Raw genomic sequence first — 26,264 nt, forward strand, 5'->3', positions numbered from 1 at the left:
GTATCATTCCAGAAGCAAAGTTGGTAGATTGCTTCATATTTTGTTGACTCAATTATGCAGTCCTGAAAATAAGTCAATTCAGTTAAATCGTTGAGTGTCATTTCAGGAAGTGGTGATGCAGATGGGCTCCCAAAGTGAGACCTATATTGTATAAACAAGAAATCAGGTGTTTAGTAAGAGGCATGCCTATGAAACAGAAGAAAAAACAAAGTTTAGTGGTCACATATATTTTAAACCAGTTTCTGAGTCTGTAAGACTGTCAGCTGAGAAGACTTTTAGAGGAAAGGATCAAATTTTCTTTTCTTAGAATGAAAGCAAGCAGTGTACAGCCTGATAGATCCTCCTTTTCTGCAGTTTGAATATCTCTGGTGATATAAATTCTGCACAGTGTACACAGGATCAGTCACTAAGATTGTTTAAGTATAAGCTGTTGTGATGGTTTCTCAAGGTTTTATCAAATCCTTTAGCTGTAATTTGCAAGTGCAAAGCTCAGGAAAAAAACTGTTTAGTTCTCAATAATTCCAAGTCAAAGGATGGGAGAAAACTGAAACATTAGTTAGAAGAAATAAGTGGTCAATAATGCCATCTAAGCAAAGTCCAGAAATAATAAGACAGGCTGAGAGTGTTCATTCAGCAGATCGGTTCTTTGGTAATTTCTATATCTGAGAACATTAGGCAATCTCTCTAGAGTAAGGACTAGACTCAGTGGGCCAAAGGGTGACTGGCCCTGAGTGGGATATGAGCAAATAAAGACAGTGAGTGTAGAATATTTTTAAAGAAATTCTAGCTAAGATTGAAGAATTAAGGACTTTTATTTTTAATTTTTATTTATTTTATTTTTTAAAGAGTATTTTATAGATTTTTAGAGAGAGAGGAAGGGAGAAGAGAGAAACATAAATGAGAGAGCGTAACATCAATCAGCTGCCTCCTGCATGCTCCCCACCAGGAATGTGGGTGCATATGCCCTGACTGGGAATCAAACCAGCAGTGCATGGGACGATGTCCAACCAACTAAGCCATACTAGCCAGGGCAGAATTAAGGACTTTTTAAATGATAGCTGCCTTTATTTCATATACAAATTCAGTGGAAGGAACAGACTATACTGGGCAAAAATAGAAAAGATAAAAGAAAAAGGAGAAAATTGGTAGAGGATTTATTCATTAATTTACTTATTCATTCATTCAACAAATACTTATGGAAAACTTATAAATGCCAGGAACTATCCCAGGTGCTAGGGATATGGCCATGAATAAAACAAAAATCCCTGTCCTAAATTTGTGTGTTGGGGTGGGGTGTTGGGGTTAAAGGGGCACACAAACAACTCAGAAGACATATTAGATTCTCTGCTGACCCTCCTCACATCCTATCAGCCTACCTCTAATTCCCACTGTGTGTCTTTCTCTTTCTGCCCCAGGACTTCTCTGACAGCAGGCAAAAGGGCAAGCAAGAGTCACAACTGGGAGTGTGGGAGATTTAACATCCCTGTGGGTATCCACTGAGTAATGGAATGAATAAATACTTTTCCTGGTACAAACCTCAGTGGACAGTTTTGGCAGTCACTGTCCATTATTCTTAGATTTTCTCTCAGTGGTAACTTCAATGACACATCCTTTTATTGATTTTCCCTCCTTCCTCTCAATTCTTAATTCTTCACTCCTACTCTCCACCTGCAGATAAGAGCTTACCTCAGATTCTGCTTTGGGAGATTGGTGGGAACTCATGTGTATTTCCAGATAGTGATAAGCACTAAATAGAAAGGCTAAAGCAAGAAAAGGGTGTGTGTGTGTGTGTGTGTGTGTGTGTGTGTGTGTGTGAGAGAGAGAGAGAGAGAGAGAGAGAGAGAGAGAGAGAGAGAGGCAGAGAGAGATAGATAGAGAGAGACAGAGAGAGACAGAGACAGAGACAGAGAAACAAGCACATTTGCAAAGTGCTTTACATTTATTAACTCATTTAATCTTCTCAACCATCCTCTCAGATGAGAAAACTGAATTACAAAGAAGTTACGTAGCTCACCTAGTATCACACGTATGGCCAGGTTTGAGTTACTGTTGGAATCCATACTGTTTGTTTGGCTCCAGAGTTCAGCTCTTTATACTTTGTTTAGGGCTCAGTTTCAGCCACCTACACAGTGAGGCCTTTTAAAATTATCCTTCCTACCTAACAAAGCCTTGTTCTCATTAGCCACCTCTGAAACCCCTAAGCAATCTCCTTCTTAGCATTACGAGGAACAAGCTAATGAGTTCAGATGAATAACCTTTTGGTGGTCTAAGTACATAAAAGAAGAGTATTTATTTATGCTAACTACATGTGTTCAAATCACCTTACACAAGCCCAAAAGAGGTAAGCCTTTTCAACACTTAACTGAGAAGTTCCATGGCATCCTTCATTACAGTGAGCAATAAGCCCAACTTGGTAGGCTTTGGTAGAACACGTAACAGTGCTTTCATCCCATCTGAGCTCCTACAGTCCCCAGTGGCTGGAAACTAGCCTCACATTATCAGCTCATCATTGATGCTGTTAGGAGTTGGCCTGGCACTTTCAGCCAGGCCACGGTGTTCTCCAGTTGAACATACACATTTTCACAGAACACCAACAGCAGACAGGGTCACTCTGAGACCCTGATGAGTCAAGAGGAAAGTAAGACCTTCCTGTAATTATACCTGAACACACACAAGAATACAAACATTGTCCAAATCATAAAAGATGACCAAATCGCATATCCTACCTATATGATTGATCGCTACTTGTTTCCAACCACTGCTTAATCCTCACTCTGTTCTTCCCTCCTTCTAAATAAGATTTCTAAAGATACCCAATTATGGAATTACCTCAGCTTTTTGATAACGTCCAGTGCAGAGCAAAGCCCCACTTTCTTGAACCCTCTATCAAATTACCTAACACAAGTCCAAAAGATGTAAGTCCTTTCAGTGCTTACTGAGCAATTCCATGGCATCCTTTATTGCAGTAAACCCAACTTGATCAACTACAGGTGTGTTCCTAATGGTCTCTGGCTGAAAGACATTAACATACTCTTATTGTCTGTTCTACACATTTAACCCTTATCTATGAAATTTCATTCATGTATCTTATTTCTCAATTATATTGCTTCTCACGGGCACTGAAATTTTCTCTCTGAAAACATGTTTGTGTTCTATGTTAATTAATTGATGACTTTTATAATTGACCAAAGGTTCACATTTTCTTTTCCTTCTTTAGGAACCAACTACTATTTCAGCAATGGAGCTTTCCACTAAGCAGGTAATATCATTATATGTTAAAACCAGTATTCTACATTGTTTTAATTTTGTGTTTCAAATATATGAATATATTGATGATCCATATAATTGACAATTGTTCATAAAAGAGAAAAGAATGTTTTTACAGAAAGCTAGTAGAATAACATCTAAAGATATTTTCATTGCCAGCACGTTTTGACCAGTCTCATATATGTCCTATAAATATACTTGTTAGATTATTACTTGTTGTAAATTTTCACTTATATCATTTCTGGTTATTGTAATATAATTTACTAAATAATTATATTCATCTATCTATCTTTCCTTTAAAAATAACAGTGGTGGATATTTCAGAGTGTAAATTTATAATTTTATTTATCTGTATACATAAACAAAGTACACTTTATAGACTTAAAAGCATGCACTAGACTATATATGTTTGGAGATCTTGATTTTAAAGGTCACTTACTTTTTCAGTGGTATTATAGTCTAGAGAAAACATTTAGTTTGGCTAACTCTGAAGGATAATGGCAAAACAGTCCTGCCAAATGATGTTATTAAACTCCATGAGTTCATAGGTTATGGACAGCATGTTAACAGACTTTCCAGTCACACTGAATGAATGCTTGGCAAGACACGTGAACACAAATGACTTCTAAATGTTAAATGACATGTACAAAACAAATATAATTTTAACTGCTAACCAAATACCCTTTCCCCATAAATGTTATCTAGCCTTTCTATCCAATATGTAACTGGTAATTATATTTTAAAAAGGTTTTAATATTGAGTTGAATTAATAATTAATTATTAAATAACCTAGTAGGAAAAAAACAACAGAATGGAGTAGGGAGTCCCTCACTCACTGCAGTGAGAACTTACACACAAAATTGTTTAATATGAGAATCCTTTGGCTAATCTTATTTCAGAACTGTCTTATCTCTGACCACGCATTAGCCCTTGTACAAGACACTAAAGTACTGTGCCAATAAAACAGAGTATATCCTTTCCACACATACATGTCAAAATAGATTGATAACCTCCAAGATATTTACAGAAACTCAGAGTGCAGATATTATTGACCTGATACTGTTATCTTACACTTCATAAGCATTTGTTCACCTGTTCTTTTCATCTAAAAATTGTCAAATGTTGGCAAGCAAATCTAGGGATTTCCAGGATGAAATCAAGACTGGGATATTCTTTCCCATAATGATTTGTTAAGTTAGTTATTCTCTGCTAGGTTTCATTGCCAATCTTCATTATGTTGTATCTAGTATTGTAAAACATATCTTTCTGTTTAAAAAATGATAAAGCTAACTCAACAATTGCCTATTAAATATAATACATTTCATCAAAATAAAAATAAAAAACACCAAAAACAAACAAACAAAAAAACAGTTTATCAGCTTAAAATTCCATGATGGAAGAAAGTGTCCCCAGTCTTTATTTTCCAATAGTGGGAGTTCGATATCATTAAAATGTGACTCCATTTCTTTTATGCTCCTGGAAATTGTAAGAGTGAGGCAATAGTTTCAAGAGGGATAATCAGTGTTACAACTAATTTTCTGGATAAATGGACTCATCTCCTGCTTTATGACCTGCAACTTGTTAAGGAGGATAGTGAGAAAGCCTATGGTGATGTTAAATTGGGCAGAAAAAGCACATCAGGTTGCTTGCTAGTGACTGGATTAAGCTCAATGGTGCCTGCAAACCTCCCATGTATTTCATTTAGATAGCATAATTGGTTTTGCAAATCATTAATAGTACTGCAGAATAATTGTAAGATATAAGCTGGCCATTGAGTTATATTTAATTTTTGGCATTTTATGAACTTTAGGTTTTTATTACAATAATTTTAGTTGCCATATTTGGAGTTTTCTGTTCTTCCCAAGTATTATTTTTCTGTTTTTCTCTTAAAGAGATATGGTATATTTAAATATTATTTAGATAATAACAACTCTTTTTCTACTCAAATGTCATATTTTTTAAAATCTGTATGAATTTTGCTCATTCTTCTTAAAAGCTATTAGACAAACATAGAGGTCTTTTGAATGGGTTGACCAACTTGGTCAATAGCTTTTTAAATAGTTATGACCACAATATATGGTTCAGTGTGTCCTTATTCACCACTGCCAAATATGCTTCTGGATATTAATACCCTATTTTAACTAATTTAATTGCTGTTTAAGTATTATGTGTTTGTTTCATTTTTAAATTTACATTGAGATTTCTTGCTTTCAATACAATCTGTTTATTTTTTTTTAAAGATGCTTTTGGAAAACAGAAATGAAGGATAGGAGGGGGGGGAAAGTTAATTCTGTGAATTAAGTTGTTAAAATTTTTCAAATTATGGTCAACTGTTATTGCACACTGCATATGCTTTTAAGAAAGATAAAATTTAACCTAAGTGTCTCTCAATGAAAAGCTGAGAGATACTACTTCATTTTTTCTTCCCAGGGACTTTTTAATTTCTTAGTTTGCCATGGTTTATGTCATCAGTCAGTATATAGTAATAAAAGATGAATATAGTAAGAAGTTGAGCAGCTGTAATGTATATCTGTACTATACTAGAATACTATACTATAAATAGTTTTCACTTACTGGAATGAAATGAGCAATATTGGTCAGGATAACTGCTTCCACTATGGTTTGTTTTTTGTTGTATCACTTCTTTCCTCTTAGCTCCCTTTTTTTTTTCTTTTTCTTTTTTCTTTTTTTTTGTTTAATGTCTTTTTTATTATTTTCCCCCTTTCTTATATTAAGATAAAATTAGTTGGTTAGCTTGAAGCACAGAATTATTTTCTATAAAAATACTCCTTATAACCTTAACAATTGATTTCATTCTAATAGATACTTCTGTTTTTATTCAGCTTACTTGTTTATTCACATATGTAGTCCATCTTTGAAAGTCTTTTGGAAATGCAATTTTATTTATACCCATTGCTGACTGTCAGGAAGTTTGCAATATTTAAAAGAGCACACATGCTTCAGACACCAGCTTTTCTGTAACTTTTTTTTTTTATTTATATAGTTGAGAAATTACAAAAAAAACACTTTTAAGATCTTTTCCATCAAAGTGTTACATATTTCAGTGTTTACATAGCGTTTGTTCAATCCTTTAGCGCAAGAAAAGGAAGCTATGACTCCAACTACAGTACAATGTGAAGAAAACACAAAATAATTTTATTTAATTTCATTTTGTATTTAGATAAATTTGCAGCTGATATGCTACATTGGCTCAATTTTGTAAAAGGTACTTTTCATACTGTGCTGAAATCTTGAATTTGTTGGTACAAGAAAATTTTTTTCCCTCCTATATCCTGCCTTATTGGGTAACTCCAAACTCATTGAGGATAACGGCATAGTAAAACATTTTATCTGGATGCATACTTTAAAGATTTAGTTAAACATGCTTATTTTATGGAAAAGGCTTAGAAAATAATGTGGTTGTCCTAAGGTCACAGTGAGAGTTAGTGTAGGGGAAGACTTAGAATCCAGGTATCTCGCTGCCCGTTACAGCACTGCCCACAGTGCCTGAGCTTTAGCTTTAGGTCTGCTCCACCAGCCAGAGTGTACCTGATCTCCCTCTTGGATGACATTTCAAATGAGAAGTCATTTTGTAGTTTTGTTTAAAGTAATCTTCCTGGAGGTAGTGCAAGGACAGCACCTTTGGTTTTGAGCAAAACGTCTCACAGATGCAGGCCCTGAAACTACATCCCAGGCAATGTGGGCACCCAGGAGTCAGAAGCAAATGATCGCTGCCTCGGGAATACACAGCAAGGTAGATCATCTGATCAATCAAAATTATGAACAGTAGAAGCAAAAACAAGCTATCTAAGAACAACAAAACAAAAAAAAACCTGAAGATTTTATCATTACCTTGTTCAACGTCTTACTGTCTTTATTTTTGTTTTTTTTAGGTGTAGTTGACATATCACTATCACTGTCTTTCTTTAGCTTCCCTTGGGTTTATACTTATAAAATTCACCTGTTTCAGTCAAATATTTAAATTTTCATGTTGCTCTATTTTTAAATGGTCACATTATTTGCCAGGTAGTTCGAAGAAACTACCAATAATGATATTTTTTTTAAACCTGCAAATATAAATTTATCTTTGATATATATAAACTTTTTAAAAGAAAACTTTGGAAAACAAGTTAGTTTTGTCATAATAATAAATTCTTTCTACAGCAACAGCTATATATTGGCTCCGTGGCGGGGGTTGCCCAGCTGCCTCTGCACCGCTGTGATGTCTACGGGAAAGCCTGTGCGGAGTGCTGCCTGGCCCGAGACCCGTACTGCGCCTGGGATGGCTCCTCTTGCTCTCGCTACTTCCCTACTGCAAAGAGGTAGGAAAGATATTAGAAATAAACAAAAGGTTTGCTACTTATCATACCTGATTTCATTTTTGAAACAGCTTCCTTCATATAAGTATACCAACTTTTTTTCGATTAATAAAAAGAGGCTTGGGGGTTGTTGTTTTTCCCCTCTTTTCCTTAGTCAAAACAATCAGAAAAATGTATAATAGGATAGTTGGGTGCAAATGTAATGGGGTAAATGGTTTTAATTAATTACTGAGGGAAATCTAAAACATCACAATAATATCTTTGAACGTTTGTACTTGGAAGTGATAAAGTTTTGCAACTTCATTTTACACAGGGGGAAATGGAGTGGTAAATCATCTTCAACTTAAATCTATCATATAATCAGTCCATATGGATGAAAGATAGTTCATAATATTAAATGTTGATGTAGTATTAGCCTATCCATTTTGTAAATACAGTTTTCTTAAGCCTTTAACATTCAGAATTGAGATGATATGTTTGTATCATTTTCATATTTCTACTGATTTTGTTGGAAGTTTACATTTAAAACAAAAACTTACTGTGGAGATAACGCATTATTGATTAAAGAAACCATGGATAATTTAAAAAATAACAATGTGCAGTTTTTACAGCAATTGAATTAAGTATTTGATTAAAATGTTATAGTTCCTAAAATCATTTAGCTTTATGGGGCTTTTAATGTTAATCAAAAATATGAATTCATGTTTGAACTAAAATTGAGTATTATTTCCTTTCCATGTAAAAATGTATAATATTACCTAATTTAGTAATAATCCATTCTAATTTTAAGCTAATTTTAATAAGAAGGATTAAAAATCATAACTACAGCTCTGATATGTTAAAAAGCTGTGTGTTATATATTTGAAATGTGTCTATTGCATTCCTGCAATTCATGATTGAAGGAATTATTATTAACACATTTTGTTATGCCTTGCAGATTTTACTTAATCCAACTGCATGTTTCTTTGTAAAGGATGTTTAGAGACCTCACATTTATATATTCCTTGTGAAGGCATTTTTCAAAAGCTTAAATGCAGTAAAAAAATGCCTTTCCAAGTGCTTTGTGGTTTCTGTTTCACAAGTTCTCTTGTTGGCTCAATTTTGAAATGCGCAACATCTGTTTATAGTCTCACCAATTCTACAAATAGGAATCTATAAATACTTTGGACTTCTAAATTTATGAATACAGTAACAAATTCTCAATGACCTTTGTGAGAGCTCTTTTCAGGGATGGTAACTAACTTTTCAGAAAGACAATACCCATTAAAATAGATGTAGAAAACAGTTGGGCAAGTGTCCCCAATCTTTTCCGGTCTGTTACACATAGCCAGTCTCCACTTTTAGCCCCTTTCTGGCAGTCTTGTTTGCACCACAATTGCTAAAGCCAACCTCCTTCTTCTGGGTCAACCATTAGCTAAGTTCAGATGGGACACACAGAATGTACTGCAACTAACATAATCTGAGCAGTACGAGTAGGAAAAACTCATTTAGATTTTTATAGCAAATTTGGCTTTTCTTTTAGAGGTAAGTTCATTGTCTTCTCGTCTGCCTTATTCTAATGAAAGAAGGCCTTGTTCTTCAATATTTGTTGTTGCTTTCCTTCTTTTATTCACTTCACAGGTAAATTGGTTTGCAATCATAGCCCTATGATCATAAAATACATATTTTTTAAAAGGTTGATATAGCAACCATAAAAGAAAATTAAAACTAACTTAAAAATAGAATTCATAATCTTAATACTTTTAAACTTAACTGAACTCTATTAACATAACAAAAATATGTGTTAAGAGAAAGAGAACATTCATATGAATTTTAATTTTCAAGCTTACTTCCTCATTAGTGATTAGAAAAAAATGTTTAATTCTGTTTATTGAAGAAATGGATTGCTATTCTATTTTTCATGCTTTTTGCTCAGAATCAGAATTTAAGATGTTAAGAATTTAGGAGTTTCTAGATATTAGATCCTTATTTAATCACATCCAGTAGAAAAAAAAAAGGAAAGAAAATTTGTTATCAATGACTTAAAGACTTTTAACACATTGTTAATAGATTTGTATACTGTTTCCCATTTTGATCAGCTTGGGGACTGCTTTTACAGGTATAATGAGCTACTTTAAAAAAATATTTTAGTTATGGATGCATTTCTTTTGATAAACTCTTAAAGTCTTTGCTTTTTAATTCACCCTAATTCTTATGACAAATTCCCAAGAGGGAATAGAAATACAATAATACCTTTTAAATTAATTGTTTTAGACGTACAAGACGACAAGATATACGAAATGGAGACCCATTAACTCACTGTTCAGACTTACAACACCATGGTAAGTTACATTTTTCGTCTTTCAACCTGCTAACACTGGCATAAAATCACAAGAAATAAAGCATATCTACATACATGCAAGGCACACACATCAAGATTTTATACACTTATGAGACTTAAAGCTCAATATTCTCATATTAACAAAAGAAGCCAGTTTAAGTGCATGATTTCATATACAGTTGCCATGTGAGAGTAGTAAGCAACAAAAATATTCATTTAAATATATCAAAGAAGTAAGTGTATTCTTAAAATGTCACTAAAAGTATTCATTAATATGCTGACGGTACCCAATATATTGTTATTGGATATCCTAGTCCAGTAGAAGATAATTCCAGTATCTTCACACTGATTTAGTAATAGAATGTTCTCCTGAACTGGGGATTTGGGACCAAGTTCATTTTATGCCTCCTAATAGATTTCAAGGCCTACTTCATGTCAAGGTGCTTAGTTTATGCTGAAATACCAACCAGTCTTCATGTAAAATGGAGTAAAATTGTAGAATATCTCATTTTCCTACTTCAACCCTTTACAAAAATAATAATGCAGCTGTGCTTCCCTCTGCTGGAGAAACTTATCAATGACATCACTGCTATGAAGAATTCATAGCTAAAATGAGAATATTTTACATGTAATTGAACATAATTATACTATTAACTTTTTTGGTGTCTTTTACATTAATCTTAAAGGAAGGTCTAATATGTTTATCAGTTAATTTGGATTTGATCTACTAATTTTGAAAATAGAATATTCATGTTTCACTAATGTAACAAAAGAAAACACACTGCACAAGCAGCACCCTAGCATCCCTAGCATGCATTCCAAAACCTAACTACTTTTCTGAAAGTCAGATCCCTGTCATGTGTCCTATATGCACTGCTATCTGGTTTATGAACAGTCACAGGGTTGTTTGAAGAATAGCAATACCAGGAGACAGATAGCCATGAACTTAGCCTATATTTTAGATAATTTTTTCTTGCAAAATTTTCTTACCAAGGACTTTCCTGTCTGTTATTGTTCTTATTATAAAGAAAAAATATACCGCTTTATTGAGTAAATGTTATTAATTTTTGTCATTGTGGATATAGTGCATTATTAATCTACCCCCTTAAATGTTTCAAATGGCATAATTCAATTGGACAATAAAACTGTTCTTCTATTCACTAGTCTTCTATTCATCTATTTTATGTAAAAATATTGAATTATGATAAGCACTATTTAAGCTATGCTGTCTTATGAAATATTAATTCATGTATTAAATAATGTGCTTGCTTAGCTATGGAGAATTTAATGATAACAAATGGAAAAAAAGATATAAGATAATATAGCTAGAGCTCATTTTTTATCAGACTTTAATCTCTATATTGGTATGTACCTTGCTATTTTGCTCATTCTTATATCTCTGGAACTATAACAGATGCAATATCATGAATATCATGATAATAAATATCATGTAGATAAATATTTGTTGAATGAATAATCTAAATATTTCAACTATAGCATAGATACTTATTATTTTGGTTTTTCAGAAGAGATTTGAACTAAATAACATCTATTTTTTGTATAAATAATTTGTCATACATTGTTATTATTAACATAATCATATACAGAAATAAAATATCTTAAGAAATGTCAATCAATTAACTAATAAATCATTTTTAAACATCAGTATATGTAGGATATTATGCTATACTTTGAATACTGCTACATATATTTATATTTTACTGATAATCAATTTGTAATATAATATAAAAATCATTTTACAATTTTAATACAATACAGTTTGAATACAACATTTTACAGATTCATCCATTTATTTAGAAATCCAGTCCCTTCAAAGACCTGGTTAGGTGTTTGGGTTTTTTTACATTTTTTATTAATTTCAGAGAGGAAGGGAGAGGGAGAAAGAGACAGAAACATCAATGATGAGAGAGAATCATTAATTGGCTACCTTCTGCACACCCCCTACTGGGGATCAAGCCCGCAACATGGAACATGTGCCCTTGACTGGAAACAAACACATGACCCTTCAGTCCACAGGCCTATGTTCTATCCACTGAGCAAAATTGGCTAGGGCCCCAGTTAGTATTTTTTTTAATTATATATATGCTGGAATTATGAGTGTACATATGCAAGGAAAAGCTGACCAAAGATGTATTTACTTTTGAAAAAGTGAAGCTGTGAATGTTAAAGTTGTTGACTGTTGATTGATTAGGCATTAGTGAGTGCTTCAGCTTTTAACGTTGTGCTTTGATGAAATTAGTTCGGTGGAAGCCTGTAAACATCGCTGCTATAGAATTGCTTACCTACAGAAAGAAAATGAATGTGAATCAAGCTTTCTCCTGATTGTCCCATTGGAATGCATGCTGTAAAGAGGAAAGAGAATTGCTGTGCTTCAGTGTTACTGAGTGGTGTGTGTGGGGGAGTGGGGGGTGTACAACTCTAAGGAGATGCTTGTGATATATGGGAGGAAATGGTAAAATAGTCCAAGAAGTTCTGCAGCAATAAAACATTCCCTTTTTGAAGGCCTCTTATTTCCTTGTCTACTTGTTTGATAATTGACAAAGCATAAATATATATATATACCAAAGATTATAATAAATTTTAAATGTTTGGAAACTTAGGTATACCCATCTGTCCAGAGTCGCACCTTGGGAATCAGTAAATTGTCTTAAAATAGGTGTTATCAATACTTGAAAGTAAAATGAGCAAAACTCCAGAGCTCAACCCTATTAAGTCATGTATGTTGTCTTGCTAATGTCACATCCCGCATGGAATAAAATAGTTGTGCTCATATGGAAACATACAAAGATATGTTTTCACAGAAAGCTGCTAGGCAACTTGAAGCCAAATTATACATTTCAGGACAATCAGTTCCAGCTGTGATGGTAAACAGTTTGTAACACTCTATATTTTACATATCCTGAAGTTTTAATAGAGAGACTATATAAAATAATTCAGAATGAAGTGGAAGAAATTTTCCTCTTGATGAAACCTTTAGCACTCACTCAGCGCTCTGCTCCCTCTGAGTAAAGGCTGCACTTGGTGAGCTGTCCTGGGTGAAACAGAAATCCAGCTCCCCTTCCCCTCTATCCAGAAGGCTCTCTTTCATCACTAGTGGCCCTTCACCTAGGGAAATTTTAGTACAAAACCCTAAATATATATGTGCTGGCAGATCTTCCTGTCCTCCCGCTTATACCTCATTCAGAATGCTAAAGACAAACTTCAGGTTTTCGCAATATGTTTCCTTCCCTACAATAACTGTGGTGCACAAAATTGAAGCCGGTCTGAATTTGCATTCAGGAGCATGAGAGGCTGAGTTAATTTACCTTTAAACTACCTCCCGTCCCCTTCCTTACCAAACAAGAATGAGTCAAACTGTGGTCTACAAATCCAGAGAAGAAAAAGCTGCACCAAAAGTAGCAGTTTTTAAATTAACATCATCTTAGATTTTTTAATCTTGGAAATATGGTATATCCTAACTTCTAGTTTAATGCCATCATTGAATTTCACTCTGTAATAGTTCCCTTGGCTGTTCTACATTTCTCCTCTAACATCCCCATAATAAAACATCCACAGAATTCGATCTTCTTAATTATCTCCACAACTAGCTCAATTATGTCTTGGTTGGCATCAAAATTTCATAAAGTATCTTTGGCCATGTCATTTTTATAGTCTACAGAGTTGTGAATATAGTATTTTGTGGCAGTGCTAACCTGGTCTGTGCTTCGGCTTCTTTTATACATGTAGAAGCATCCAACTACGATTTTGAGCTTTTAGCCCCAAGAGAAGCAGGAAGATATGCTAGATGAGCATGATGTCAGTCCTAAAAAAAAAAAAATCCCTAACTTTAATAAATTACCGAATTGTATCAAGTCTAAGATGCCACTGAATGTAAGATACAGCATTTTTAGTATACTGCTAAAATAGAAAAACTGCCCAATATGGACAATCTAATAGATGGTCCCAGTATCAAGCCAGGGCACAATAAGTTTCAGTATGAGCATAAAGGAGAAATAAATTCCCATGAAGAAGAAGATACCAAGGATATTTGGTTGTTTCAACCACAATTATGGGTAGTGAAAATGGGAAGAAATACTCATTGAACTACAAGGTGGTACTCATGAAGGTTTATTTTCTGAATTCACCAACAGGTTGGACCAAAAATCTCAGACAAGACTTTAATTTAAAGAGGTATCAGGTTAGTAGGGTCCCATGTGTCTGGCAGAAGAACAATTTTTTTCTGAAAGAAAACAACTTCAACTCAGATCAAGAGCAACTGTCAGATGCATTCTGATACCAAAGATCTTAAGATATGAAGTGTGCACCTAGAATGAACTTATTACAGTATTATCTTCTCCTAGAGGACCGATGCACAGAATTCATATGAAGGGCTTGGCCCTTACAGCCCCAGCTTCGTCCAGAAGTTTGTCCAGAAGGACGTCCTGAAGGTTGTTTGGCTTCTGGTCTAATTAGCATATTACGCTTTTATTATTATCAATAACTTTTGGAAACCCTTTTTTGAAACTATTTCCACTGGAGATAATCAATTATCACAATAGTCATCGTCTGATAGTACCTTAGGCAAATAATTCAATTATTCATAGTATATGTGTGCAAAACATGCATATACAACCTGGATAAGAAGTTTGAAATAGTTAATGCCATCACTGTTCTTTATTAAACTTTTAAAATATGTCACCAGAGATCACCCAAATGTTTTTACACCTATAATTTAACCATTGTAAACAGAAAACTTTTAAACATGCTATATTTCTTAAGTTCCAAAACTTAAAAGGAAAACATATTAGAACGGAAGATGGTATTTTCATTATTGTTTATGGAAGGTTTATATTTCAGCAAGTGGGTATTTTCCATCATCTCCTATCATACCTCTTGGGAAAGAGTAAATTAAACATCAAAGTCTATGTTTCCTGTCTTTAAATATAAACGATCCTGATAATTTTACTCTGACATACAATTTTGTATGTGCTGAAGATAAGACATATTATATGTTCAATATACACTAAATCAATATTACAGCAGATTTCTTGATATTGGGGTTGCTTTTCATGTAATTGAGTTTCAGCCTGTTCTGTGTTAAGAAGCATTGCAGGCTTGGGCATCACAAGATATTAAGCCCAGTATTAAATATAACTATTCAGATGGCTTTATAGAAACTTCATAATACCTCAATTTCATTTTCTTATTTTAAATTTTAATAAGTCACTAAAAAATAAGATACTAGTGACTCTCTCTGAAACAAGAATTACCTATGAACAATAAAATTAAAATATCCTAGCCCTGGCTGGTTTGGCTCAGTGGATAGAGAGTTGGCCTGCAGACTGAAGGGTCCCGGGTTCAATTCCAGTAGGGGGCGCATGTCTGGGTTGCGGGCTTGATCCCCAGTGTGGGGTGTGCGGGAGGCAGCTGATCAATGATTCTCTCTCATCATTGATGTTTCTATCTCTCTCTCCCTCTTCCTTCCTCTCTGAAATCAATAAAAATATATTTCTTAAAAAAAATTAAAATACCCTGGTCATTTCTGTCATTTATGCATTTACCTATCTGTATACCAATAAGAACATTTTAATAAAAATATTTTCCTTCTTTGTTTGAACTTTAACAGCAAATATTATTGAGAAAAAATCTATACAGTCAAATATTAAAATTACAATGTGTTAAAAACAACTAAAATTAGATTTATCTTCATATCAGCTATTAACTGTATTTGCTAAATATTTAAAATAATTTACAACCATTTACCCCTCCCCCAAATTGTTTTATTTTCATTATTTATGAAATTCAACTTTTCAATAACATAAATGGGAAGACATCAAAAATGATAACAGAGACCAAATAGTTGAGTAAACACGTTTCATTAACTCACCCAACTTTGTCTTTTCTACATGACATCAATTTGTTAAGATCATTACATTATTAACATTTCGATCTTGGAAGACATTTATGGGGTTAAAATGGAGAGTGAAATAAATGGAAAGCTGAAATGTGATGCCTTCTGTTTCTGCTTTATTGGAAGAGAATCAAATACTAAATAAGGCCTTTAGCAATATGATATTTCTGGCCAAATGATGGATATCATGACTTTTTGTTGTTACAAAAGGAAGCAATTTATTTAACTTCTTTCTTTCCTCCCATTCTTTCTGGTTTATTAGGCTCATTTCATTTCCATAAATTATTCCACTAAAAGAGGAAATGATTAATTGAAGATTGCTTCCTTAAAAACATTATTTCTTGTCATTAACAGCTGCAACATATTGTAACATTGTGTTATTCAAAAACACTGTGGTGCATTTAAAATTATTTTAATGTTTGTTGCTCTCTCAATTATTTTGCTCTAAATATTCAATTCAACCCATGAGAATTCATTATGCAAATTTAACAACTATACCCTTCTTGTCTACTGGTAATTTTCATTACAAAAGTTTGTATTCAAAACAGTTGCTTTCTAAGTGTGAAATGTATTTCTAAGTGGATTACATTGAAATTGTTTTCTTTCTGGAAACATACAAGATTACTCATGGGCAAGGACATCCATTAGAGATTTAGGGGTCCCTGGAGATATTACCCTGTATTCTTTGATTTATCAAATTTCTTTCTCTTCTTATCCCATATTTGGATTTATTATTCTGGAGTATACTTGAGTAGTCATCATTATCTCTCATGTTATCTCAAATCAACTGTTGTAACATTCTAAAATTTAACAAATTTAAAATATCCTTTCTAATAAAAGGGTAATATGCAAATTAATCATCACTCTGTCACAAAATGGCGGTGCCCATAGCCACAATATGGCGGCACCCAGTCCTCTCAGCCTTGCCGGAGTTCCCCAGTCCCGGGGGGGTAGCCGCTAAAAACAGGCAGCATGAGTGGCCTGGCTGAACGTTTGCTTTGTCGCCACGGCGACAAGGCAAGCGTTCCATGCCCAGTTGCAGATGGGCCTCTGGCCAGGCTGGGGCGCAGAATGAGGCAAGTGTTTCACACCCAGCCGCGGATGGTCCTCTGGGCCACAGAGAGCCTCTGAGCAGCAGGCACAGAGCGGCCAGGCCCCGCAGAGAGCTACTGGCACACGGATTTGTGTGCAGGGCTAATAGTTTTAAATGTTTAACAATGCATTATGTCATAATCAGGGTTATATACCCTATGCCCTTTTTAATTGATTACATTTAAAATTATTTTGAATAAAACTATGGTAAATCTGTCTTGAGGATATCAAAGTTACATGAGATTTTAGCTTTAAATACAGGGTAAATAGTTGCCTAGATTTGCCATTCAGCAAACTTCAGCCAAGGGTTAATGACTGTCTTGTAGAATGTATAGTTTGGAGGAAGATAACTAGATTAATAATTAATTCTAATGAACTACAGTACTCTAAAGATATATGCAAAACAAGATGCTAGGAAGCATAAAAAAGAAAATTTCTGTTTTGGTGGTGGAGGAGCAGGATTGATGTTGGGGAGTTCATAATTTGTCTAGTATGAATTCTCAATAAAAGATTCTAACTTATGAATGAATTAACAGTTTGAAATATTAAAAGAACAACCATGACAATAATACCACCTTACATATTCATAATTATTTCTGTACTCAGACATTATACTGTTATTTTTATGTAGATATATTTTATGAACCACACAGAAAATATTTTAAAGGGTTATAAGTATTTTGTTATGTATAATTGTTAAACAAACTAATAGATTTCATACATTTTGCAATTATTTGATTAAATACAAATATAAGATAAAGATAGGAATAATGTCACACAGGCAAAGCAAGTATGCTGTCAGAGAACAAATACAGTCATGCAGGAAAAATATATCAAGAAGTTATAAGGGCCCTAGCTGGTTTGGCTGAGTAGATAGAGCATTGGCCTGTGGACTGAAGGGTCCAAGGTTTGATTCCAGTCAAGGCACATGCCCGGGTTGCTGGCTCGAACCCCAGAGGGGGAATGCAGGAGGCAGCTGATCAATGAGTCTCTCTCATTATTCATGTTTCTATCTCTCTCTCCATCTTGCTTCCTCTCTAAAATCAATAAAAATACATTTTTTTTAAAGAAGTTATAAGGGTAAGACATACATTTTACTAAAAGATTTTTTTGGCCAATGTAGAAGGGGAAATATGATAAACTGATGAGTCACAAAGTACATTAAAAATTAAATTGTTCACGAAAATCTAACTAATTCCTAAAAAGTTACACCAGAAAGAAAATGTTTTCTATCACCAGGGAGATCTTGAAGAGAAACTAAAAACTAAGCAGGTTTCTCAGGACTATTGGTAAGATTACCCAAGAACTCTCTATGGACCAGAGAGTATGATTAAATTAATTGAGAAGAAGATGACTTAGTAACTTTTTTAGAAGTACCTAATTGCTAATATATTAACCCTTTGCACTCGCTTGCTTTTTTCTCGATTCCTTTATTCTACTCGGGATTTAATTTTTTAAATACCCCAGATTTTACAAAGCATGGAAGTAGAATAAAAAACTGGAGTTTCTTTTCATACAAACTTATTTATTTGGATTTTTTATATTTCAAATTATTGATACATTCAATACAATTAGACATACGAGCTGCTACCGATGCTAACCGTGTCGAGTCACACTCGACATCCGAGTGCAAAAGGTTAATATTAAAGCCTCTTCTTTCTTATTATGCAGGTTACATTTGTCTTAGCTTTGGAGTAACTAGTATACAAAAGTATTTTAAAAGTTCTATGTTTGAGATCAATAATTTATACCTTATATTTCTATATATATTCTATATAATAAAACCCTAATATGCAATTGACCAAACAGAGGAACAACCAGTCACTATGATGCGCACTGACCACCAGGGGGTAGACGCTCAACGCAGGAGCTGCCCCCTGGTAGTCAATGTGCTCCCACAGGGGGAGCACTGCTCAGCCAGAAGCCAGGCTCATGGCTGGCGAGCACAGCGGTGGTGGCGGGAGCCTCTCCTGCCTCCACGGCAGATGGACATTCCCCAAGGGGTCCCGGGCTGCGAGAGGGTGCAGGCTGGGCTGAGGGACCCCCCTCCAGTGCACGAATGTTGTGCACCAGGCCTCTAGTTTATAATAACATGCATTAGGTGAGAGAGAAGTCAACAAGAAAAGTAGGCCTTGGAGGCATGGTTGGTAAACCAGAAGATAGTGGATCACCGTGTTGTTTGTTTCTGAATCTAGTAGACTTTTTTCTGTGTTGTCATGCTGTTATATATCTTAGGATTTCATGAATATTTAGAGCTGGAATGAAAAGTCTCTTTCTAAAAGTAAAATGATTTCTTTTACTAAATTAAAACTTTTTTTTTTTACTTTTTAAAATTTTATTGGTGTGAAAACATTTAACCATTTTAACAAAATTTAAGTGTATGGTACAGTACTGTTTATTATAAGTACAATTTTGTACAGTAGGCTCAAAATCTTATTCATCTTGCATAACTGAAACTATATACTCATTGATTAGCAACTCCACACCTCCCTTCCCTCCCACCCCTGGCAACCACCATTCTACTTTCAGCTTCTAGGAATTTGACTATTGTAGATACCTTGTATAAGTAGGATCATACCGTATTTGTTCTGTCCTCAAGATCCATCTATGTTGTTGCTTATTTCAGATTTCCTTCTTTGTTAAGGCTGACTAATATTCCAACTTAAAGGATTTCTAAATCAAAAAAACTTTAATCTGCGCAGCAATTAGCAGGAAATGACATTCCATGTAAACTGTACTGACCTCTGTGACAAGGCATTTTAATGACTCGTGGTAGCTCCTGAATCAAAGAAGACTTCCTTCAGAAATATTCAATTTCTCTCCATCCAGGGAAGCGGATGTCTTGCAAACTAGCAGAGCAACATGTGCCATATCTATTCAATCAAAGACACACTAATAACATCAGTGAAAAAATACTACCATATTCAATATTCATATTGAAAAAGATATATATCTCCAGTATGTAAAAAATGACTTCAAGTAGATTAAATTTTGTTTCTTTACATTTCATTCATTTCCTGCTTTTTTTTTTCCTATTTCTAAGGGATTGATCTTTTAAATAAGAAGGGACAGCCACTTCTCTATGTTAAAAGAGTTGTATTTCACATCTCCATCAATAGAGGAAAAGGCGCTGAGGTTGACATCCCTGGAAATAGCAAATGGAGGCAGAAAGTGGATTCTAGACAGGGTGAGACTGAGAGATGATGGACATCAGCCAGGCCATGTACACAAGGATCAGATGGAAGGAGGATTTGGAAAGTTTTCAATCTAATGAGAGCAAATCATATTGTGTCTGACAGACAAAAGTACTCATTTTGATTATAAGGAGAGTAAAACTGTCAAAGTGATACCAAAAAAAGTGGGGGGGACTTAAATAAAAAATCTAGCTAAGTTTGAAATAGAGAACAAAAAGTTTTTGTCTGTCTCTTACTGTCAGCCCTCTATGCATATGAAAATATATTTATTATTTTCTAAATTAATATAATGAGTTCCAGACTGTGCAGGATGTCATAATGGAAACAGGATTATACAAGATAATAAGGAGGATTTTTTTTACTCTAAATGAGTTTTACCTACACCCCATGTGTCATACTTTTGATCTTAACTGTGTTTCATTTACCACATTGAAGGAGGTTACATAAAGGGTAAAATAATAGAAACTTAATCAGGAAACAGGATTTCTTATTGTTGCATTTTATTATTGACTCTTGCCATATTCTTTAGTCTGATTCTTAAAAATATTGCAAGATGTGTCATTTTAAAATGAGAACAATTGAAACCACATGGCATCAGAATGGCACATCTTTCCTCTGAGCCATCCCAACCATTTCACACCAATTGATCTTCAGAACAAACCTGTGGGTTATTTGGGAGTTATTGGCAAGGAATATAAAATTCCTGAACTCTACCTTTTGTAAAATACTAGATAAATATTGGTTGGTAAATTTAATTTTAGAGATAAAAAACAAATACAAAGAGGCAAAATCTTGTTTTCAAAGGCCTAGTTGAATAACTTTACTGCTGGAAAATATTATAATATAAACTAGCCCCACTGATCAGAGCATAGAGTTTTACAGTGAAAATCATTTCTTGGAGAGGATTATCATGGCATCTAAAAATGTATAGTGATACTGCACATATGACAGATTTTGTTGCTGTCATGCTATTTTCTGGTAGGCAAATATCTGCACGTGGCTTATATAATCCATACCAAAGTGATGTCTATTTTGATAAGCACTTGGGTTCTGAAACTTTACATCCTTGACATTTCTGCCATCCACAATCAATTTGAAAATTTGAAAATCAGCTTGGCAATAAATTTACCTCTTGAATTTCCAAATAAATACATTGAAAAGTTGAGTTGATTTCTCCAACATTTCTCATTTCATTTCTTCCTCGCTGAACAGATAAGCACCATGGCCACAGCCTTGAAGAAAGAATCATCTATGGAGTAGAAAACAGCAGCACATTCCTGGAATGCAGCCCCAAATCACAGCGAGCTCTGGTCTATTGGCAGTTCCAGAGGCGAAATGAAGAGCGAAAAGAAGAGGTATCGCAATGAAACCGCGTGAATATTGAGAGGGGGAGTGCTGTGAATCTTTATCCTTCACTCAATAATAGCTCATTCACTAAACAAATACTCATTGAAGGCTGATTATATGACAGGCTTTGTGCTAGGAGTTGGAGAAACAAATGTGAGTTTTGTCTCAGAAGTAATTTGGGGATATATTTTAGAATCTTCTTTCTGTAGTTATCTACAAAGCAGTTATGTTATATATATTTGTCTAGTGAAAAACAAATCCCCCTAGTAATTTTAATTTTTGTTCAATTCTGCTATCTAAATGTGTGTTTTTTTCTTCATTAACTTCCACCTCCAATGGGAAAGGCAGGTTTGGGAAAGGGAGTAGTAGATTTATGATGAAGTATGTAAGGTCCCAGTATGAACTCTCATATGAAATTAGCATGTAGTATCAGACAGAGCTTCCTCCTCAATGGATACATTTATTCCTCTGTAAAAATAAAGAATTGTGCATAGAAAATATCAGTGAGAACTCTGAGCTTTCTAAAATCATTAAGTAAGGGTAACCAGACTATGCAGGTTATTTTTAAATGTATTACATGCAGACAATTTTATAAACATAATCTGAATATAAAGGCAAAAATTATCCTATTATCTTTTTTGACATCTGAAGCAGTCTTTAAGTATTTAATCACATCACACAAATGTCAAGGTTGGTTTTGTTCATTACTGTTATACATCTCTGTTAGAAACTGTATTCAAAATAAAAGTGAGGTTAGATATATTCAAGAGCATATCTGCATGGTTCTGTCACATCTAAGACCTAGGAAAATGAATAAATAATTATTAAGCTTGTATTGCTACACTTTTTCTACTTGCTCCATTGCTGATGTTTGTGTTTCATTTTTTTTCAAATCTTACTAAATGTTCATTCTAATGCTGTATTGTTTTCTACTATCATGGTTCTGCATTTCCAATTCCAATAGTTAATGTTAACTTTCTCCTATATTTATATGCCTTCATTCAAATGTACAAAATAAAGTATATATTTATACTTTCCTCCCATTACTTTGAATATTTTAAATTATTGAAATGAGAAATTTTATTGAAACCATAGGGAGCCAGTGTTTTGCAATGCATCTTATAAAACAATTGACAAATTTATAACTTTTTTTCTGATAGGAAAATGGTATCCTACCTCTTACGCTAGAAACTTTAAGTGTTACAATGTGCCTCAACACATAATCTAAATTTTTACAGAGATAGAGTTTCAGAAATTACATTTATTTTAAATATATATATATATATATTACTGCCTTTTTTCCCTTCTGCTAGATTAGAGTGGACGATCATATCATCAGGACAGAACAAGGCCTTCTACTGCGCAGTCTACAGCGGAAGAATTCAGGCAACTACCTGTGTCATGCCGTGGAACATGGCTTCATGCAAACTCTTCTTAAAGTGACCCTGGAAGTCATTGACACAGAGCATTTGGAAGAACTTCTTCATAAAGATGATGATGGAGATGGCCCTAAGACCAAAGAAATGTCCCACAGCATGACACCTAGCCAGAAGGTCTGGTACAGAGACTTCATGCAGCTCATCAACCACCCCAACCTGAACACAATGGATGAGTTCTGTGAACAAGTTTGGAAAAGGGACCGAAAACAACGTCGGCAAAGGCCAGGACATACCCAAGGGAACAGTAACAAATGGAAGCATTTACAGGAAAATAAGAAAGGTAGAAACAGGAGGACCCACGAATTTGAGAGGGCACCCAGAAGTGTCTGAGTTTCATTACCTCTAGAAACCTCAAGCAAGTAGAAACTTGCCTAAGACAGTAACTGGAAAAAGAAATGCAATATACATGAACTTTTTTCATGGCATTATGTGGATGTTTACAACGGTGGGAAATGCAACTGAGTTCCACCAATTATAAATTAAGTCCATGAGTAACTTTCCTAACAGGCTTTCTTCCTAATGCCAACACGTAATAGAGGTCAGGTGAACACAGATGTTCCCTGTAGCAGTCTTAACGTTTCCTATGGGATTTCACTGTACAGGTTTTGCTTTCTTTGCCTGAGAAATAAAAATGTCATTTGCCATATTGCCATCTAAAGAAGAAAAATTGCATCAGCAAAGCCATTTTATTTAACTAAAACTTTAAAATAAACTGCATGGATTTACTAAGCTGATGAATATTCCAAAACGTGGTTGGATTCATGGATATTTTTGTCTACCAGCACTCCTGTTTATATGTACTGGAGGAGTAAAATGAAATGGTCTGTGGAAATATGAAAAACATAAACCATCCATCATCCAGAAGAAAAATGGAATACACTGATCTACTACTGATGTCTTCTTTCAGCTTTGATCTAAAGATGTATTTTATTAAAACTATAATTTAAATGTACCATGACAAATATGCAGTAAAATTTAGCTCTTTCCTAAGCTAGAGTAGGTTTTTGTCTTACAATTATTGTGCTATATAGTTTTTGCTTTAAAAATACCAATTCTGTGCTGCTTTTTTTTTTCAAAAAAATTTTTTTTCTGTTCTGCAAGAAGGAGAGCCAATAATACTGTTTTAGAAATATATACATGTAATTAGAAGTTAATTCCTAAAACCTGGATAAATTATGTTTTATTTTTCTGAGGGTTTCAAACAAATAACACCTCTCCTTCTTTAAGTATTATCTAAATTAATTTTAACCTGCATAATGTTCTTGGAAAAACAGAGCATTTAATCCCCCCCAAAAAAGGGAAGAAACAAATTGATATGTTAAATGCATTTTGTTGTATCTAATGAATAAATGAGGAAAAAGGAGCTGAATATTTCTTAAAATTAATAAGCATTATCTTAATATAATATTAATAGAAAATGTCTCTTAATTCCAAGCTTGAATCCCTGCATGATACTTGAGACATAAGAACTCTCTCTCATGATTCCATTAGGAATTACACCTGTGCCACCTAATATTTTTTTAAAATAGAAATCGTTAATATTAAGAACACTATCTTAAAAGCAAATTTCTCAACTCTGTTTACATCTGTATCAACTGCCTCTTATTTCTCATTAAGACAGTTATCTGTCTAAAGAACATTACTTATTTTCATGTCAGTGGGAGTGACTTTTATACAAACTGTTTTCCATGACACAATCCACACTTTAAACATGTAAAACTTTGTCTCTTACAACAACTTATAAAATAAGGTAATGATTATTAACTAAGGGCTTGCCTGCTTTATTGTCCTAAGATGATTCCTTGAGAGACATTGACTTCAAGGCCCATAGAACCATCAGCATTACAGTAATTTCTTTTGCACAGCATTCCCCTTGCCAGAAATCCCTCCCTAGGCCCTTCAACATGCACAAAAATGCAAAAGAAGCATCCTATTGCTACTTGATGAAAGCAGCACTGAAATTCTAACTCTGTCTTGGGATTCTAATTAACTCAGCATTAACTTCTCACCTCAGACTAGAGTGAATTTTCTAAAATTTCTCTATCAGCTGAAAGTTTTCACAGATTGAAGCTCATGTTACAGTTTTAATGATTATGTTGAATAAACAATTTGTTGGCACTTGTTTCAAATGAAAGCCTAAAAATATTCAACATTCCATTTTAGGCTCCATTGATTAATACAGTATTACTTTTAGAAGTACATCCTCTAATGCTATCTGAATTTTAAATTATTTGAAGAACACACTCATATAGAGGGAGGAAAAGTGTGAAATGTAAATCAAAGAACAAAGAGTGTTCCAAAAATAGGTCATCCTTTTATTTTTGTGGAGTATCTTAACTGTACTAAAATTCGGTGTTGCATTTCATTCTATATTTGCAACTGAAACAAATTTATTCACAATAACAGAAAGTATCTTATTTCTTATTAGTCTTTAAAAATAAAAGATTTGAAGGGCTAGGGATAATAATTTCAGGATGTCTTCCAATATCTAAATGTATTTTGTTTAGCATTATGAAATACCCATGGAAAGAAAGTCTAGACTTTAAAAGAAATAAAAAAAAAACTAACAAATCTACTGGCATGTCTTTATAAATGATCAGGTATAAGTTTTCAAAGAAAATTAAGGATATAACTTGCAGGTAAATAACTCTTATTACAGTTACAATCTTCTGCCAATGTGTATTGAGAGGGGACAGGTTGCACGAAAAACAATGTCCCATTCAATTTAATTTGATAGACTAATATATGCATGGATCATCAGAGTTGAAACCAAGTTAAGACATTCACGTGTCCTTAAGCAAATTATGATGGCAGTCTTAAGATAGGGAAAAGGTATGTTGCATCAGAGAAATTATGGCCCAGTTGAAATGAAATGTAAAATGTAAATGCATGTAAATGCACATTTAATAGTAATTTTTATGTATTACTTAGTGATTTTCAATGGTATGTGGTTAATATTTTTGCTACCTACACATTAGGCAAAGAGATGTAAATAATTTTGAAAAGAAGACGAGTGTACAATGCAACATTATACAGGTACTCCTTTTCAGTGTGTTCAACATCACCGGAAAATGCCAGATTTCCCACCCGGGTGACAAGGTGGTTCATGTGCTATTTAAGGGCAGGAGGTGTGTGCCCATTCAATAAGCATGTTTTTTTCCAGGTAATACATATGTTCCAAATCTGTATTTATCATTGCATTTCAGATGGGAACTACAAAACTGGAAAGAAAATGTAATGAAACTGCTGCTGTAAATTATTCCTTTTGGCATGTATTCAGTTGCTAAATACACATTTCTTCAAAACATTTGAATTCAGATGTCTTTACTGTCCCCTCCAGCATATGATGTCAAGGAACATAAAGTTCAGGAAATG

General features: G+C 33.9%; 1 protein-coding gene across 1 annotated transcript in view; it reads left to right on the forward strand.

Moving 5' to 3' along the window:
• The window catches only part of SEMA3A (semaphorin 3A), a 271,520-nt gene extending 245,476 nt beyond the window's left edge, over positions 1 to 26,044 (forward strand). Inside the window, exons 14-18 of the mRNA XM_079785338.1 lie at positions 3,218 to 3,259; positions 7,432 to 7,589; positions 9,840 to 9,907; positions 21,316 to 21,458; positions 22,764 to 26,044. Coding sequence (XP_079641464.1) covers positions 3,218 to 3,259; positions 7,432 to 7,589; positions 9,840 to 9,907; positions 21,316 to 21,458; positions 22,764 to 23,219 — 867 coding nt within the window. The 3' untranslated portion in view covers positions 23,220 to 26,044. The remainder of the gene's footprint in view (positions 1 to 3,217; positions 3,260 to 7,431; positions 7,590 to 9,839; positions 9,908 to 21,315; positions 21,459 to 22,763) is intronic.
• The last annotated feature ends 220 nt before the right edge of the window (positions 26,045 to 26,264 follow it).

Source organism: Cnephaeus nilssonii (assembly GCF_951640355.1).
Source record: "Cnephaeus nilssonii genome assembly, chromosome: 12".
Lineage (NCBI taxonomy): Eukaryota > Metazoa > Chordata > Mammalia > Chiroptera > Vespertilionidae > Cnephaeus > Cnephaeus nilssonii.